Raw genomic sequence first — 18952 nt, 5'->3', positions numbered from 1 at the left:
GACACTGGCCAGGCAGTCCTCGGAAGAGGCTGGAAAGGGTTAGTCCCTGCCAGGGTCATTTCTCCTTCAGGTGTCCCAGTACCAAACTGTCCTCTTGGATTCCAGAGGGAGAGAAAATATTAGCTCGCCTGTGGCCAGATTCTGACTCGGTCAGAGAAGTTCGGTTTCGTTCTGGGGTGTAACGCTGTAAACAAGTGTGCTGATATTCTGGCTGTCAACAATAAGTCCCGCGTATCAGTTTCATTGGGCTGGTGAAATTGTCATTGGATCTCGAGTTGCAAGATTTCTCTTGTCGCCGAGGAAGCCTTGGGCACAGTTCTGTTCACGTGCGGACTCTCTCCTGGCCCAGCGTCTTGAGCTGAAGTTTGGTTTCCTGACACAGACAGTTGTGGTTGCATGACGTGGTCAATTCTTCGGGTGTGCAGTACCTGTTTAACCCAGAAATCACAGCTGCTGACTGGCTGTGGTCTCATCAGGTGTGGACCTTTCCGCAGCCTGCCGGTCCTTCTTTGGTTGGTCATCGTTTTAGAATTTTACATCACACCTCCCTGACTGGGATAATCCTTACATTCAGGTGGGTAGCTGCGTCAGCATGCATAGGCTGCAAAGGAACAAGTAATAGGTTTATTCCATGCTGAAAAAAAGAAGAAAGAGAACACAACGTTTCGGCCGTGGAGTCTTCTTCAGGTGTGAGAGAGACAGGGTAGTAGGCAAAGGTAAAGTAGCGGGAGAACAAAGGTTGAGAGGGAGGAGGAGTGAGAGGCGGGAGCAGGGGACAGAAAGAGAGGCCAATCAAGAGGTGTTAAGTCAGAATGGGTGCAGAGAGGTGTGAAATGAAACTTCCAATGAATGGAGAACATTTAAAAGAACAGTAGTCTGTCTTTAAGGGAAGGGAGAATGTGTGATCCTAGCTGCAGGATAAGTTTAGTTTCGGTGGTCTTTCTGATGTATGAGAAAGACCTTACATTGTTTTCATGCTGAAAAATATAGCAGTTACAGAGCAAAACCTCTTTCAGTTTACATGTAGGAGTCTCACACCTACGGACACAAGTGCTTAGCACAGAATTGTTCCATCCTGTTTTCAGTCACTGCAACGCTGCCTTTATGTTGTTTTCCTTTTTACCAACATACAAATTCTCAGAAAAGAGCACTGGTTCCATCATAGAGTAACAGAGGAACAAAAAACTTCACCAAGAACTTTTGTTCCTAAACAAATTATTCTGATTCAAAACAGTAACAGCTTATGTTCATTAAAGAGTTATTTTCATGGACTAAAAACAGTTTTCAAACCAACTGCAGACATGAAGCAGACATGCTTCATTATTTCTTTCAGTTTTCTTGATTATTAATCAGTGTTAATGTCTGGGAAATGGAGGCAAGACCAGGACTGAATGCAGTTCCACATGACTCTCTCTGACTGCTCTCTGTGGTGTGAGTGGTCACAGCATTGTGGGGATGGGAAGACCTGCTGCAGGGCAGGGGTCAGCGCCCAAGCCAGCCAATCACACTGTCACATTTGATGATGGGGCGGAGCGGTGGCTCTGTGGCTCAGGATCTGCGCCTGTGGCTGGAAGGTTTGCGGTTCAAATCCCGTGGCTGGCAGAGGAATCCTACTCCGTTGGGCGCCTGAGCAAGGCCCTTCGCCCCAGCTGCTCCAGGGGTGCTGTATAAATGGCTGACCCTGCGCTCTGACCCCAAGCTTCTCTCCCTGTCTGTGTGTCTCATGGAGCGCAAGCTGGGGTATGCATAAAAAGACAAATTTTATGTCTTTATTGGCCATATACAATGTCTTGTACTAGGAATTCCATTGTATATGGCCAATAAAGTAATCTGATCTTATCTTATGCTAGTGTGATGTCGCAGGCTTGCTTGTTACATGGCTTCGGCTTCCTTCACAGCAAAGGAACGCTGGACCCAGCAGGCCACACTGAGGATTGTGCAGTCTCATGCGATTACAGAAATGTTAAAAGAAAGAGAATAAGGCATAGTAGAGTATAAACATTGTGCTTGCTGCTTATGCACTAAAAATATGGCACTGTAATAATAAGTATAGGCTACAAGTGTATTACTGTACAAGTGTCCAACAGCACAACTTCAGAAATCCATTAACAGGTATCAGTAAGTATCGGTGTCCTGTAGAGTTTCCTTTTGTTAAGCTTGAAATCGGCCTCCCATTTTTTTTGGGATGTCTTGGTGTTTGATAATGGACTGGAGAACGAATTCTTCTTGCTTCTTACTCCTGGAGAACTTAACTCTTCCCTTCCCCCTAGGTTCACTACGATGAGTTCATCCCCCAGTTCGAGAAGCAGTACCCAGGTTACCCCTGGGCGTCTGTGCAGGTACGGCCCCCCCTCCTCCTCCCCACTCAAGGAGCCCTTTTCTTCTCTTCTGCCCTCCGGACTCCACCAGCCCTCCACCCCATCTCCCTCCTTCCTCCCCGGGGCACGAGGTCGTGGGCAGGACGACGGAGCCGAACAGATCCCGCAGGAGCATCCTACCTTAAAGCGCACTCCTAATACTCTTGCTTTTGGTTTGGTTTTATTGTGTGTCCCTGTGTGATTGTTTCATTGTCCGGCGCCTTGAGCTGATACCTCCTAAATCAAGGTCAGGGTATGAGCTTCGTGACAGGGCAGCTAGACAGAGCCTGCTGCCCAGAGAGCTTTCACGGTGGTGGAGTGGAGTGTGCAGAGATCGGGCTGTCCGGGCTGACCAGAGCTGTCCTGGTCAACTGGCTGCGGGTATCGTGGCGAGTCTGAGAGACGCCAGTCCGAGCCCCCGGGGGGGGCCGATGCCAGCAGGAGTCCTGAAGAGAGTGAGAGAGCAGGGTTGTCTGCACGAGAGTTCATGCCGCTTTGAAACAGCCTGTGCATTTGATGTGAGAGGATGAGAGAGCAGCAGCTTGCGGGTAGACAAGGAGGCGGTTACAGAGCGCCGTGCCACCCAACAGCACTGACCAGGTTGTGGCGCTTGTCTCTGCAATTCAAGGGCTGTGTGCGCGCAGCTGTGTGGACGGTGGACCGATCTGAAAACGTGAAAAAGTCCTTTTCCAGAAGTACAGTAAGTGTGTGTTAATGGGAAGCGGCTGCAGTCCTCCAAATAAATGTCTCGGGGAGAGTTCAGAGAAAGTCATGGGCACACAGAGGTATCTGTGTGTGTAAGCTCCTGTGCTGGGAGCTGCTGTTGTGTGTTGTGGGTGCATGAGATCTGCGTATGTTGTGTGCTAGGAGCCAGGCCTGTGTGTTGTGTGTGAAGACTGCTGGGTTAACTGAGGAATTTATTTCCAGGAGTAAAGAAGTTGGAGGAGGAGTCTTGTTCTGGTTTAATTATCTTTAGTGGTTGCTTTAGATTTGCCAAGAATTTGAAGATTGTGTTGGAGTTGTTTTTGGGTTGTGAAGTTTGTGGTTGTGTAAAGGATTGAGTGGTGTAGAGTATCTGGCTGCTGTGCGCACCAGAGGCTGGGAGGATAGCGTGGAAGTTTTGTTTCGAGCATTTGTGGTTGTGTGTTTCTGCGAACATTTGTGGTTGGTGTGCAGCCGTGTTTTAAAAGTGGTTGTACGTCATGTCTGCTTGGGGTTCTGTCGGCGGTCTCGGGGGAGATGGGGTGAGGTGACAGAATCGTCAGTCTGGCTGCTGTGTGGGCCGGAAGTGGGGAACCCTGCAAGAGGAAGAGCGAGGATGACAGTCCCCGAGGGGGGTGCGGTGTGGCGAGAGCGTGAGGCGTTCTGTGTTTTCAGCGACGTCGCTGGGTGAGGAAGTCGCAGGCGGACCTGTGAGGGAGTCAGGTGCCGTGTGAGCAATGATCTGACAGATAGAGATCGAGGAGTTTGACATATTTCCATGTACAACGGGATTCTTGTTTGCGCCGATCTCTCAGCACAGTACACCAGACAGAACAACACAAAATGAAGACGGTGCATTACAAAACAGCCGATAACAAGAATGACAATATGTCGGTAACAATAATCAATAATAATAGTGGCAGTATGTACAGATGCTAAACAAACAGAGAAATAAATACGTGTCAGAAAGCCAAAATGCAGAGTGCAGAGGTGTGTTGAACTCTGAGTCATTGCACACTTAACTGTTTGTGATGTTTAACTGTTTATGATGCAGTACTACCATATGACTGAAGCTCTTCTTAAGCCTAGTGGTCCGTGCTTTGATGGTGCTGTACTGCCTGTACTGCCAGTTCTCTCATTTTACTGAATTACGAATCTTACATTGAAATTTTGTTCTCTGTGATATTATTTCAAAGCACTGAAACTCAAAATTAGTTATTTTAATGTGACATTGTTTTATGTAAGTAAATATTCTTAAGGAAAATTAAAAAACTGAAATATGCTGTAATATGCTGTAATCAGTAAAATGAGAATATTGGTCAAGGGTCTGAATACTTTTGCAAGGCACTGTATCTTGAGGCAGGGAGGTACAGTTACCCAGCAGAATTAGATGTGAGCATAGTTTGAAGTTTCTTAGGGGCTTCCCCAACACACAGTCCCCAGTGCAGAGCCCAGCACAAAAGAACACACTCCAGACGCTGGTGCTTTATCCAATTACATTGGCGCAGAGCAACTTCCATTTGGGTTTGTGCGGTGGAATTAATTTAATTAATGAATGTTTTAATTAATGTCTCCTGTGCGAACAGGTTTAAGTTTGCCGTTCCCTCTGTGTTACAGGAGGAGGTGTTCAAGGCCTTTGCAGAGCTGTTCCAGTTGGCTTCCTCCAGGCCTGCCCCCTATGGCATCTGTCCCTACCCCTCCTCTAGAGCCATTTATGCCATTGACCTGATGCTGAAATGGAGTACAGACGCTGAGGGTGAGACTTCTGTGCTGAACGGATGTGGAGACGTTTCCTTTTGAAAACGTGTGTGTGGCGTCTTGCAGAGTGCTGAGAGTGCCTGAAGCAAGGCAGCTCGTGTTCTGGGGTGGTGCTGAGAAATCCGGAGAACTTCCTCATGTATTAAACAAGTATTGTACATGTATATCATGTCAAACTGCAGAACACGTGTAACAACTAGACTGTTATCTATCAGTACCCTCAGCAAAATGATTTATGATCCAGGGTTCGTGGACATGTGAGGCAGATCTAGTTCTGCATAGCACTGAAAACTAACACAGTTACTTTGAGAAATAAAATGAATTGCCTACAGGTTACATGTAAGAAGATTATTCAAGCATCATTCAATTTAAAATAACACATGTAATATCAGAAGCTTTCCCCAAAAAGCTAAAGTTAAAACAAGTATAGGTAAGCCATAAATTACAGTCTATTTTTTAAATGATAAACCCTGACTTTCCAGAGTTGTGAAATTAAAATGGAGAGACAGTGTCCACTACTGTAGACATCCAGAGTTCGGCTTCAAGATATTTTTAACCATCAGGAGAAGAACTCACCTGACATTGCCTGGTTTCTCCCTCCATCACTGCTGCTCCTGACAGTGCTTCTACAATCTCGTTCTGAAAGCTCTCGAGACGGAGGACTCTTTGGTGAAGCTTGAACGCAGGTGCCTGGCGAGTGCTTTTAGAGCACGGGAACAGTGTATTTCTCAAAATTAATGGGGACATTTCTTTTCCTTCAGGTCAGAGAATCATGCAGCCTCAGATTCTGGAAGTAAATTTTAGTCCTGACTGTGCCAGAGCCTGCAAGTACCACCCCAGCTTTTACAACGACGTCTTCAGCACTCTGTTCCTGGATGAAACGGCAGGGCGCCCGGTGACTCAGATTCCATGACAGGAGAGGCAGTGCGAAGATTGTCCTGGGGCAGGCCTTCCAAACCTATCTACAGGGTCTGTGGATGTGGGTGTGCATCTGATATCAGACTGAAATACTCTTCCACACTGCAGCCATCCAGTGTATGACTCTGCTCTCAACACTGTGAAGGCACCTCAGTTGATTATGTGGTGTAAAACCTTACCAACAGCTGTCATTAAAGCCCTGCAGTGGACTCTACATTTTTGTTCTCCTTGTTGACTGTGCTTGTTTTGAGTTTCAGAATGTCTTTTCTTTTCGCTTCCCGCAGTGAGCTGAACTCCGGAGTCATGTATTCTAGTTCCTATTGACGCAAACTGACAAGACCACGATCAGCTCTTCAGGTGAATCAGTGTTGTGTGATTTATTTTTAAAGCAATGCACCATGCAGATAAAACGTAATTTTAACATTTCAAAACATCAAAAGTTATTGTTGATTAAAAGTTATAATAATTTGATTAAAAGTTGGTTGAAGTTATATAATCAGAAAAGTTGCTTAAAGGTATAAGAATCAAAGTTATGTTTATTTCACCCTAGGTGATTTTGAAATAATTTACTCATGGTTTAATTCCAGAACTGGGGTGTTATCTTCATGGACTTTGTATGTTATACCCATGTTTGTGTGGGTTTCCTCCCATGTTTCAAAACCATATTGGTAGTTAATTGGCTTCTGGAGAAGTTGGCCCTGGTGTGAGTATGTGCACGTCTGTGTTGTTCTGTGCAGTCGCCCTGCGACATACCGGTGTTGTCCAGGGTGAACCCAGTCTTGCACCCATTGTTTGCCAGAATGGGCACCGACTCCCCTTCAACCCTGAGCAGAGATTAGAGTAGAGTAGTTTATTGCCATATGTACACGTACGCTGGAATTCTTAATCGCGCTGATCTCTTGGGACATGCACAGGACACCAGACAACACTGCACAATGCAGACAACAGGAACCGTAAATATGTTGTGAAAAAATAAATTAATATGTAGGAGTGAGACAGAGAAAAACGTGGTGGGCTATGTAAAGAGTGCAGATGTGTACTGAGCCCTGAGGCCCTGCAGTGAGCTGTTGAGGATGTGCACTGCGGTGGGTTAGAAGCTGCTCTTGAGTCCAGTGGTCTGTGCTTTAACAGTGTGGTACCGCTTGCCAGAGCACAGGGGGAGAACAGTTTGTGGCCGGGACGGTGGGGATCATGAATGGGTTCCATCCTGAATTGGAAGAAGTGGTTAGAACATGGATGGATATATATATCGTAGCATGCAGGGAGATCTTTAGAATGCCCATAATACACTCAATAAAATCCAGCACTTTAAACTCCAGAAATCTTTCAAATCCTGCACCTTTTCTAATATAATCATGATTTTAGAAACCAGCAGTATTCAGAATGTCAGTGTTAAGAAGAAGCTGGTCCTGTCAGACGTGACCATTACTGAAGTGTTTGCTTTACGTGTGCTGTTTCATCGCAACATTTCCGAGCCATCCTTCAGCTACAGGAAGTTAAAATCAAGACGGTAGGAAAGGACTAACGAGGAAACACAGGACACTTGCCATTTGCCATTTTTGAACTGGAGTAAATTATAAAGAGTCTACCGTAGGAAGAGGAGAAGGAAGGAGTATGTGTAAGGACTGTCCGGTCCAAATGAGGTGAAAAGGACCCTTTGCAAAGTTTTAAAGTACAAGAGGTCGAGAATACTTACCTGCGAAGGAAGATCAGAAAGACGGAAGTGCCGAAGACGCCAATCCAGAAACGTAGTCAGGAAAAAGTCTTAGTCTTGAAACCCGTGGAAAACCAAACCTGAAGAAAGCTAGCTAGCGAAGAGGAAGGTTAGGCTCTTGGCAGTGAGGAAACTGTTGTAGAATCCTATAAAATGACAGAATATGGATGCTGGTGAAAGAACAGTCTTTTATTTCGCATGCATACAGGAGAGCAGCTTCCAGAAGCTAGTCTCTCTGAAAGACGTTGCTCACCTCTTTTTATACACAGTGACAAACAAGCTTCCTGCCTTTGACATAGATTACCAAATCCTTAAAACAAACCATCAATTCTTATGCAAGCTCGGGTAGAGAAAAACAAAAACATCCTCATCAGGATTTTTGTTATTGCTTATATTCACAGAACAGAACATTCAACTTCCCTTTTACTGCATTTAAGACATGAGCTGTACTTTCCCACTGACCTATAGATGCCACCTGGTATGTTTCCACTTGCCAGGGTTGTAAGCAGTTTGTTAGCTTTTATAAAATTCATAACATTCCTTACTCCATTCTGTGAATGGTCCTTAAGTATGATAGTACTGCGGGGGTGTGGTAGTGGTGTGGCAAGATGATAGGTTAATTAATTCTGAGGTCACCGCCTACACAAATTGGCTGAGGCAGAGGTCTGTCTGAGATGAGGTCTCTGCAGAAATACAACATCGGCTCCTCAACATTATATAATATTGTTACAAATACCTGCTGTAGTCTGTGACTAGCCAGGAGACTGATAGCAATATCAAACTGGGGGCAGTTTTAAACAACATCACTAGAACACTGTTTAAACAAATTATGGGGGACATGGTTCATTTGCTATATTATAGTGAGAGTCAACCTCATCAGAGCAGAGCAGATAACACCTCCATTTAAAACAGAAGTAATGACTCTCCCCCTAGGGTTAGCAACTCTGCATCATGAAGTCTGAATTTCAGGGTTGGCAGAAATTATTCACCCCCATATCGCTAGTCTGGATTTCTTATTGAAAAATGGTGGGGGTGTAGGTCTCCCAAGAAATAGTCTTACAGTGCTGAATGTTGAAATTATGACAAGTCCTGAAACTGACTCGAACACCACATGGTGTAACTGGTTGGTAACGAACAGAGAAGTGATCATATACCTGTATACCTGCAGTCTAAGTGTTGCTTTTGACACTCTTTTTAGATTTTGTTTATCACGACATTGTACTCTCCCTCCTCGAGACTGATTGGAGTTTATGACATTGCTCTTAAATGGTTCAACGTTCACTGATTGCCAATGCTTTTTGTCTCTTAGTTCTGTTTGAGTTCTGAAGTTGGGGGTTTGTCAAGTCTGGTGTTCCCCAAGGCTGTATACTTGGTCCCCTACTATTCAGCATTTACATGTTCCCACTGGGCCAGCTATTAAGATCACAGGGTCTAAAATATCAGTTCTATGCTGATGATGAATATACTTCCATACTAAACCAGACACTGAAGTGGCTGTTTCTACTCTCTCTACTTGTATCTCTGACATAAAAACCTGGAAGAATCTGTTAGACCCTTTTCTCAGTAAACCACATGACTCTGGTCAATCAAGCTGGAGATTTCTTTATTGTGATAAAAAAAAGGGGACAGACAAAGTTATCAGGTTAACCTCATCTCTCCCTCACTTTCCTAAAGACAGCAACAGGCTTTTATTCTTGAAAATTAGCTAAATTTCCATACAAAACATACATTGAAAAAAATCAAAGAACAAATTTCATTCGATCACTTCTTTTCTCTTTGTCGGCTTCATCAAAGATCAATATAGTTAACGCATGAACTAATCGTCTTGCCCATTTTTGAAGTATTAGCACTCTATGTTTCTGTAGTGTTACCCATCAACTCTGTTACAGATAAAACTTCCCAGTTTTATCTGAAGGCCTACCAAGCTCTGATCCGCACAGTTTGGACACTAATTCCGCGATGAAATGTTCTCTTCCTTATTTGAATACTGCGACCTCGTTGCTCACATTTCTGTTTTATCTTTCGAAGTTGCACCGTCTGTAGGGGTAAGAAAAAAGAGCATTAAGGACTAGGAAGCAATACTGAATATTCTAAATTGCCAAAACTGAGACACCGATTAAATCAGGAACTTTTAATTAAAAACAATTACTTCTTTTGAAGGAGTTAAGTGATGTGATCACCGTTTCCAAAGTTCAGATTTGTTTGGGTAAGATGTAAACTTCTGGCGGTGGGATCTATTCCAAAATGCAACGTGTTTTGTATAGAACCTGTGGCAACACCATAACCCTGATTACTCAAGCTAATTTCTTTGCTCTGGAATTGCTCGCCCGGTGTTTGCGGATTTAGAGCCAGGGCTGAGAAAAGACATGATGAATGCTTTGCCAGACGCTGCTGAGATTTTGAGCAGTATTGGAAAATAGTTACCTGTAATGATCTCATTTTCCGCACTAACATTTAAAAGCAGAATGCAAGCAGGAGTAGAAGAAATAATATTGTGTTTGAACGCTGTATTCTGAGTGAATTGTATCTTTGTGTTTGGATTCGGGAAGCTGCTGCAGTAAATCAAATGGGTCCTGTTTTGCTTTCCTGGTGTACTGAGAGGTCTTTACTGTGACACCCTGCTGTTGTGTATGTGATACCAGGGGGCTGATCATTATACATCTGAGAGGTGAATCAAATTCACAAGAGACTGGCTTTGCTGGTTTAATGCACCCAATATATTCCCGTTATTCTCTAGACCTCACCTCTGTGACTATGCGGGCGATATGAGGATGACTGGCACCCTTCTGATTGCCTCTCCATTTTGACGTGCTGCACGCTTCAGCTCTGGATTCAGTGGTACACTGTGATGTGCTCTGCTACACACTCGCCCTGTTATCTCGAAGACTCGTGCTCTCTCTGACGACATGCAGCTATTCACAGGGCCGGATTGTGGTGTTGGCAGGCCTGCAGGTGTCCAGCAAAAGGAGACACGATCCGGGTGTGAATGAGGCAGACATTACCTTTATTACATGTGCACATGGGAGCCAAAGCCGATGAAGCACCGACTCAACTCACTGATACAAAAGGACGCTTTTTATACAAAATCACACAGAAAGCCCACCCAGAACAGTTCCAGTACAGTTCCATGCCATATACTGTATGGTGTAAAGCCAAGGCTGCTAGCCTTGGTACGTGATGAATTGTAAGAACATTCTTGGGTTCCTTTAATCATTGTTTAAGCAGATATCATGTACTTCTAGATTTTGTTAATCATGGCTTAAGCAGATATCGGGCACTCTCAGTTCTGGTCAGGCTGCCCGAGACTGGCTTTGCCCTCACATTCAGGTGCGCAGCCGGCTCACGCTTAAGTTTCAGTTAGTAATTTTCCATTACTCTAGCAGGATAGTTAGGAAATTATTTGCACGGTAAAAGCGAACGAGTGTAATAAGGGAAATACATGTTTGATCCCTCAACCCCTTAGACAAATCAGGCGAGTCTGGCAGCTGCTTGGGCCTCCCTGTGATCACTTCACTTTACCCCACAGGGCAATCAGTACTGGCTCTGATACTGCAAAGTACTGGTGACAAAGCGTCCCCCATTGGGTCTGGCGAGTCTGTCCTTAAGAGTTCTGTCCATCCTTACAACTGTTCCGGCCGATTGTGGGTGACGAGGGCAGCGAAGGTCCCACTGAATGCCCAACAGATCCGCCACTGGGACACCTTCCCAGTAAAGTGTGTACCATGGTCTGAGTCACTGCTGCATGGCACGCCCCATCGTGGTGAAGAAAGAGATAAGATGTGAAGAAGGGGTTAACTGATTCCTTTCTGGACAAAGACTTCTTGTGACACAAGACATTCCAGGCTCTGAGTTATGGCAGGAAAGGGGGATAACTGATAAGGAAGTTTTGTACCTGTATTTTGAACGATACTTCGATCTTATTGTTCCTTGCATGCAACAAAACTCAGTTGTTTAAACGTCATCTCGGGATCCAGAACTTATTCGTCTGTTACATCAGTGGTATGACTTTAGTCACCAGGAACCGGTCGCCGTCGTTGAGGGGTCCTTACTGAGTCCAAGGTAGAGTTCTGTTTGCACGCTCCACATCTCTGCACAACATCCTGGGCATAGGCTGCAAAACCCACCCATACCCAGTTTTGTGCAAACCTCCGGACCATCTGGGTCACCTCCGGGTGGCCAACCGGCTGTATTTTTCTGGCCACAAAAGGCATCAAAACCCCTGGACAGGCGAGGCACCCTGTCTGTTGACATCTCCAGATGTCATCCTCTCCAGCTAACATTCTTTTCAGCCATGACCATTTCTCATCCCGTGGAGCCTTTTTCTGCAGCTCTTGAATTTGTGTCTGGCGTAGCCTTACTCTTGTTCTGGCCACTCGTATGTGGCTCGCTTTATGACCTTCTTTTGCCAAATGGTCCAATACCAGTAGGAACTCCTTCTTGTGGGGCCCACACACATAAGTAGACGCAATTAGGACATCATCAACATACTGTATAACAACAGATGTAAGTGGGGGTAGCTCTCTCAGACGCTGCCTAAGAGCCATGTGATACACCATGGGGCTATTGAGGCAATCTGGTCCAAGTATACTGTTTCCCATCTACAATGAACTCAAACCAATCTCGCACATCCATGTGTAGGGGACCTGACCAGAAACCCTTAGCCTTATCCTCTACCAAGAACACTCGGTGTTCTGGTTGCAGCAGCTGAAAAATAGTGGAGGGGTCCGCTACTAGTGGTGTTAGTTTGTCAATGTACCGTATAGTTGACAGTGAATCTCCATACTCCACTAGCTTTTCGTACAGGCCAAATTGGGCCTAATTATTCCCTGGTCCAGCAATTTCTGCACTGCTGGGCGTATCACTTCTTCAGCCTCTGGGTTGATTCTATGTGGCCTGGTACAAGGAGGAGGAACCCCAGTAAATGTCACAGGTTGCATGCCCAGGAGTCCACACTCCTCTTTGTCCTTGGACCAAATCGGATGTTTTTTTATCTCATCTTTTTGCAGTGAACAAATGTTAATTTGTGCTGATTTGTCTTGCACTAGTATCGAAACCCCTTGCAAATGCTGTTAGGCATCCCAAGAAGTCAGGGGTTTCCCTCACCCACATCGTTATAGGAAACTGTACATCCTTTCCCAAGCACATTGTTAGAGCTTGTGTCTCCTTTAAACACACCCTTTGCCCCCCTACTCTTGTAGCCTCCTGCTGCCTTTGAGTATATTTTAAGTGGCATCGTTCAGCAGTTTTGGCTGATAAACATGACAGTTGAGCCCCCGTGTCCCACAATAAGGATATCGAAACATCGTTTGCTGTACCCTGCAGGATTAGTTCTCGTTGACTTAAATTCTGAGTTAAGCTTAGGGAGGCTTTCTAATTAATATCGGTGGCACTGTGGCTCAGGATCTGTGCCTGTGGCTGGAAGGTTGCCAGTTCAAATCCCGCGGCCAGCAGAGGAATCCCCAGCTGCTCCAGGGGTGCTGTATAAATGGCTGACCCTGTGCTCTGACCCCCAGCTTCTCTCCCTGTCTGTGTGTCTCATGGAGAGCAAGCTGCGGTCTACGAAAAGACAAATTCCTAATGCAAGAAATTGTACATGGCCAATAAAGTGATCTTATCTTATCTCTTTCTGCTTCTGACAGGTTTTTCAACTGGGAGACTGAGGCTTCTCTGCTCCTCTCTGTCAGGTGGATTATAGGAAGGGGTTCTTCCCTTTTCTTTGCTGTTCTACACCTCAATCTCCAGCCTTTTCCTACACTTCTATCACAAGTGCCCCGGTTTCTTACAAAAATTACATACCGGCTTATTAACTGACTTTACCTAAGGAGATTGACCTAGATTGAGTAGTATCAGAACTCCACACCATCTGAACTGCGTGCACTTTAGCAAACATACTGCTTTCTAGCTTCTGGGCTTCATAAATAAGGTGGTCAAACCCAGACTGATAGTCCCCTGCTACGTCTGAGGAACGCAACCTGTATAATTCTGGCAATGTCTGGCTTGAGCCCACTCAAATAAATTTGCTTTATCACTGATGGGGTATCACTGTAAACCTCATCATCATTTGCTAGCTTTGAGCACTCGAGCCATACGGTGACAAATCGTTCAGTAAAGCCCCATACCTCATCCTCACTCTCTTTCTGTGACAGGCTGAGGTTTTTTTTCCAGTCAGTCTTAGGTGGGTAATACTCCTATAGCCACCGCCACGCTCATGTTTTGCTAGATGTGTTCTTAATTCGCCTGCCCATTGTTCTCCCTTCCTTCTAAGAATCATGGCCGACTCTAGAGGTCTAATTCCATATGTATCCCTTTGCTCCATGTTTGTTGCATGCCTGATTTCGGGTGGGGTACTTCTTTCGCCCATCTGTCTGTATCCTCAGGCTGTGACGCGGTATCAAACCAGCGCCCTCCTCCCCAGGAGCGGGAGCTCTCGAGGTTGTGCCTCCTGCTCCCTCACCCCCTTCCTCTTCTTCTTCCTCAAGCTGTTTACCCAATACCCGGAACACAATACTGACTTCATCAGAGAGCCGTCCAAGAACCAGAGCTACCAGAACCCAGTGCCACAGAGGAGAAGCCCAGCAGCATTATTCTTCAGGACCGTCTCCAGCTGGTTACCCAGCGTGCCTCCTTGCGCCACAGTGAAGAAACAGTGAAGTTCCAGGCATCCTCCTCAGCTCCACAAACTCTCTGTTCTGGCTTGATTGAAGCCTTCTTAACAAGGGCTCATGACTCGTTCCCCCAGGAGACGGAGGTGTGCCTGCGCTGTTTTGGGTGTGGGCATCTCAGGACTCTTCAGGAAAGGGCTACAGTATATACAGATGGGTCAGGTGTAACGATGCATTGTTCAAATGACATCTTATTTTTAGGGCCCAGCCTCTCGATCACAGGCGCAGTCAACCCTGCTGAGCAACAGACGTGTCCCCTCTGAGTGGAGTGGTAATCGCCCAGCTGGTGTGCTAAGCAGGGCTTTGATCAGGGTAGGAAACTGCATCGACACTGCGGCGTGATGCAGTGTCAATGGCTCATCAATGCCATTCAGCCTCAATACAGCCCTTCACACCTGCTGCCCCTGCCCCCACACTCACCCATGTGACAAAGATAAAGGACAGTAAATGTCAGCATGAACTCTAGAGCAAAAACTGAAATACTCTGATTCTATACTTATACAACATAATATTTTATATCTGCTCTCTTGCGAAACCGAAGTTATACTGGCTGGTTCTGCTTATTAATTCCATAAATGTGCAGAGCCAGGACGCAGGCGTATTGAGGGTCCTGGAATCAGTCCTTATTCTCGGGTTTTCTCTTTGACCCCAGGCTTTCATTCGAAACTCAAGAGTGTGGTGTTGTGAAGGTGTCTTTTTTTACACCAGGTAGCATTGCTCATCTCCATTCACATCCCTCCTGATCTCATGCAGGATAGTGATCCTTTCCGGGCTTGAGTATTGTAGTTCAGTACGTGCTGGAGCCTCCAGTCATGTCCTTGAGTTACAGCATGTTCATAGCTTAGCTGCTTGGAACTGAACCTAACTAAAAAAGGAATGCTTAAACACCTCTCGACTGTTTTAGCTTCCCTGCACTGCCTGACCTTTACCCATCATGGCCTCCTAATAATCCCCATCTCTGAACTGGGTTCATTACTCTGCTCTCCTCCCCACTGAGAGCTGGTGTGTGGGGAGTGTACTGGTGCACTCTGCTCTCCTCCCCACTGAGAGCTGGTGTGTGGGAAGTGGACTGGTGCATCATCCAGGTGGGGCTGCACATTGGTGGGGGTGGAGGGGATCCCCATTACCTGTAAAGAGTTTTGAGTGAAGTGTCCAGAAAAGCACTATATAAGTGTAAGCAATTATTATTATTTTTATTAATTATTTTTACTTTGTTGAAGTAAATTTTTATTCTGAATGTGTTTTTGCATTTGCTTTGTTTCATTTCTAAAGCACATTGAGTTGTTTTTTCATGAAAGGCAATGAAATGCAAATGGGAGCTATTTTTTCCATATTAAGATTCATATTTTTTTATATTAAATTTAGAAGAATTATATTTGAAAACTTTTGCTTTTATACATCTGCAATTACGTATTACATTAAGAAGTTAGATTATTACCCAGAGAGGTTATCTTGTGAAACCAGACATGTTGAAGAGAATAAGAGGAACTTCTCACATCCTAATATTAATCCTACAGTGGGTGTGGAAGTAAATTTTACTTTGAAAACGGGTGTTTTCTTTATCTTGCAACATGGAATGAAGTTTTTACCTGTTTCTTTAAAAGGACTCTGTACTGGACCAACTACATTTATTTTTTGTGAACAAATTTTGATGCATTTTTGCTTTATTGGAATAAGTAACGGATAATTCTGTGCTAAAAGGCAGATTTAAGGAACATGCTGTTTCAGCTGTTAAGCCTCTTCATGTGTGAAGAATGCTTTTCAATTCATTTCTCAGACACAGTGTTTGTTTTCTGAATTTCGGGAAACAAGACAAATAGTTTTATTTTGAATTTTGACTCAAAGACTGAGGGATGAGCCAGGGAGCTGCTGTCAGGATGAAGATGAGAGTGCTGGGAAAAGAAGACGTTCGAGCGAGAAAGGTGGGTAAGATGAGGGTTTGACCTCTTCCTGTACCTTTTAGATCCCATCATTCACCTGTAGATGGGTGTCCAGCAGCACACATTTATATATATACGCATCCTCGCTGGTCACTTCAAGATCTCCAAGAAAGACTCGTGTTTGTTCAGCAATCTCATTAATTGCCTCTTCACCATTTCCCCCCCCCAACTCTCAACAATTGACTCATTTCTTTCTGAACCTCTTCATTTCCAAATTCAGCCTTTCACATCTCTCCCCTGGTATTCGTCTCCTCTGAGATTTCCTCTTCACAGTCTCATTTCACACCTCCCCAGCCCACACGTGAAAGGTTGCCTTTTTCTTTTTTCTTTCTAGTGCTCAGCGTGAAATTAACCTTTGCTTGTTCCAGCGCGATCTAACCTCGTGATTCAGAATGGTCCAGGGACAAACACAAGCCTTACTGAACTTGCTAAGTAAAGCAACAAGGAAAAGCACTAAACACTAAAGCATATGACACCACGGATTTAAATTTCCAGAAAGCTTTTGTAGAGGTCTAAAAAAATAGATTGCCAAATTAAAAGCCATATGAATCCAAGGTAATCTCAGGCACATGGGCTGAGAACTGGTTAACAAACTGGAAACGGTGCATCATCTTAACCTGTAATCGGACAGGTGTGAGCAGTGATATGCTACAGAGATCTGGGCTATAGCTCTTCCCTGTCCATGTCAACAATCTAGGTTTAGAGTTGGCAGGGTAGTTGTGACATTTCAGACAGGTGAGCAATGTATTAAAATATAAAAGAGTTCGAACAGTTCTGTATTGTTTGTCACTATAAGCATCGTGCTTTAAACCACTAGGACTGCAAAACAATCTGCTCTTTGTTGCAGAGGTTTTTAAATCAAATTTTAAAATAAAATGTTTTTTTTTCTCCTTTTTGGATGGAAAGATTGCAAATCTTTGTTTTATTCATTATAATTGAAGAAAAATACAGCCATTTTATTTTTTATCTGCACAGCTATACTTTGAGTTAGGGATTGGTTATTGGCAAAAATGAAAAGGAAAATTAAATTAAAATACAAGTCACTCTTTTGCCGGGAAGAAGCTGGTTTGTTCCCGGTCCAGCGCTGCTTCTGAATAAGCTATTCAGGTTGTCGACGAGGGTCCAACTGTAGGCTGCCGTTGATCAAGCGGAGCGTTCGCATTGGTAGAATTCTGAGTACGTACGGGATCCTCGGCCTCGCGCTTAGAACAAAGTCCAAGTCCCTTTGCAGACAACAGCAGTTGTCACGTGATTGTCTCTGAGGATGCGCGAAAATGGCCAAGGAGAGCCCCGACCTGAGCTTATGGTACCTTTTTGACCAAGACACAGATGTGTGCTGATTGGTTGAGAGTTTGGCAGGCATTGGAGACCCATGTGGTGTTACCACGCCCTGCCAGTCCCTGATTGGTTGACCAAGGTGAGAGATGAGTCACTTACTCCTGACACTTAGGAATGCAGTCCAGAAATCCCCTGGCACTCCCTAGACAGATAGGCGCCAGGGATGACCATTGATCATGATAGCCAGGCTTAGCTAAGTGCATCCCCCTTTGGGAGCTGTCCTTTATCAAAAGAAAATGTCTTAAATCAGCCTGCATGAATACCTTCTCTGTGGCTGCACCACAGAGATGGAGAGTGAGATGGGGCCTCATTTAGGAAAGCACTGCAACGCTTAATTCTGACTTATTAACAAGCATTGCCGCTACAGTGGACAGTAATGTATAAGCTTCTGGGCAGAGAATTTTCTGAAAACATAAATGAACTATCATAATAATAACTTTATGTGTATACCACCCTTCATACATCAAATTGCAGCTCAAAGTGCTTTACAGAGCGAGCATAAAATATAATACAAATATGAGGACACATAAAAGACAGCAATAATAATAATAACAGGAAATACCAAAAATAAATGAGTAATAACAAGGAATTGAAGTAAAAATTGTAATGATGCAAAATAAAAAGTAAAGTGTGATCAATTTTATATGATATTTTATATATATATATTTTATATTAAATCAATAGATTTAATGTCAATATAAAATATCAACGTAAAATAAAGCATAAGAACGTAATTCAAAAACAATAAGCAATAAGACAAATATTATCTAAGAGTCAGATTAAAATCAGTGTGTTCTGAGCTGCTTCCTAAGACTCCTCACTGACGTTGCCTGTTGAACATGTGGTGGTGTGCATTCCAAACCTTTGGTGCATGAAAGCAAAAGACTGCTTCATCACTTTTTTTGCATTTTACTTTAGGTACATTAAGCAGGTCTGCACTAGATGAACTGAGTGAGCAGTTTGCAAAATCAGGAAAACAGATATGTATGAGATATCATTTTAGAGCTTATCCTTTTAGAGCTTTAAAAACCGATAACAGAATTTCAAAATATATGCAAAATGACACAGGTAGCCAATGTAATGATGTAAACAGGTGTGCTATAGTCTCTCTTCCTAGTTCCTGTTAGTACCGTGGCTGCAGCAGTTTGAACAGGCTGTAGCCTATCTGTTGTTTTCTGGGGGTAATCCAGCAAAAAGTGAATTACATTACAATAGTCTTATCAACAGAACACAAAAGCATTCATCCACTTTTTAGAATCTTGCAGGCTAAGGTAAGGTCTCACTCGTACAATATTTGTCAGGTGAAAGAAAGCGCTCTTTGTAACACTGTCACACCTAGGTTTCTCTCCACAGGCTTAATCTCAAGAGCCAGATTTTCTAGTTTACTTCATACTGTTTCTCCATTAACATTTGTGGCAGCAATAAGAATTTCCATTGTGTCTTCGTCACATTTTAGAGAACTATTCATCATCCAAAATATAATATTGAATACACAGGTTGTGAAGGCATTTAGAGCTCTACATATTTATAGCTCATTATCATATAGCCAGTGTAGGAAGCTAT

General features: G+C 44.1%; 1 protein-coding gene across 1 annotated transcript in view; it reads left to right on the top strand.

Annotated features, from left to right (window-relative positions):
* ttll12 (tubulin tyrosine ligase-like family, member 12) overlaps positions 1-5949 on the top strand; it is a 52447-nt gene extending 46498 nt beyond the window's left edge. Inside the window, exons 12-14 of the mRNA XM_006633101.3 lie at positions 2271-2339; positions 4677-4815; positions 5579-5949. Of these exons, the coding sequence (XP_006633164.2) occupies positions 2271-2339; positions 4677-4815; positions 5579-5730 (360 nt within the window). The 3' untranslated portion in view covers positions 5731-5949. The remainder of the gene's footprint in view (positions 1-2270; positions 2340-4676; positions 4816-5578) is intronic.
* Positions 5950-18952: the final 13003 nt, after the last annotated feature.

The sequence above is a fragment of the Lepisosteus oculatus genome, chromosome 7, assembly GCF_040954835.1.
Source record: "Lepisosteus oculatus isolate fLepOcu1 chromosome 7, fLepOcu1.hap2, whole genome shotgun sequence".
Taxonomy (NCBI): domain Eukaryota; kingdom Metazoa; phylum Chordata; class Actinopteri; order Semionotiformes; family Lepisosteidae; genus Lepisosteus; species Lepisosteus oculatus.
The sequence above is the reverse complement of the archived record's forward strand: the minus strand, read 5'-3'. Positions and strand labels throughout refer to the sequence as shown.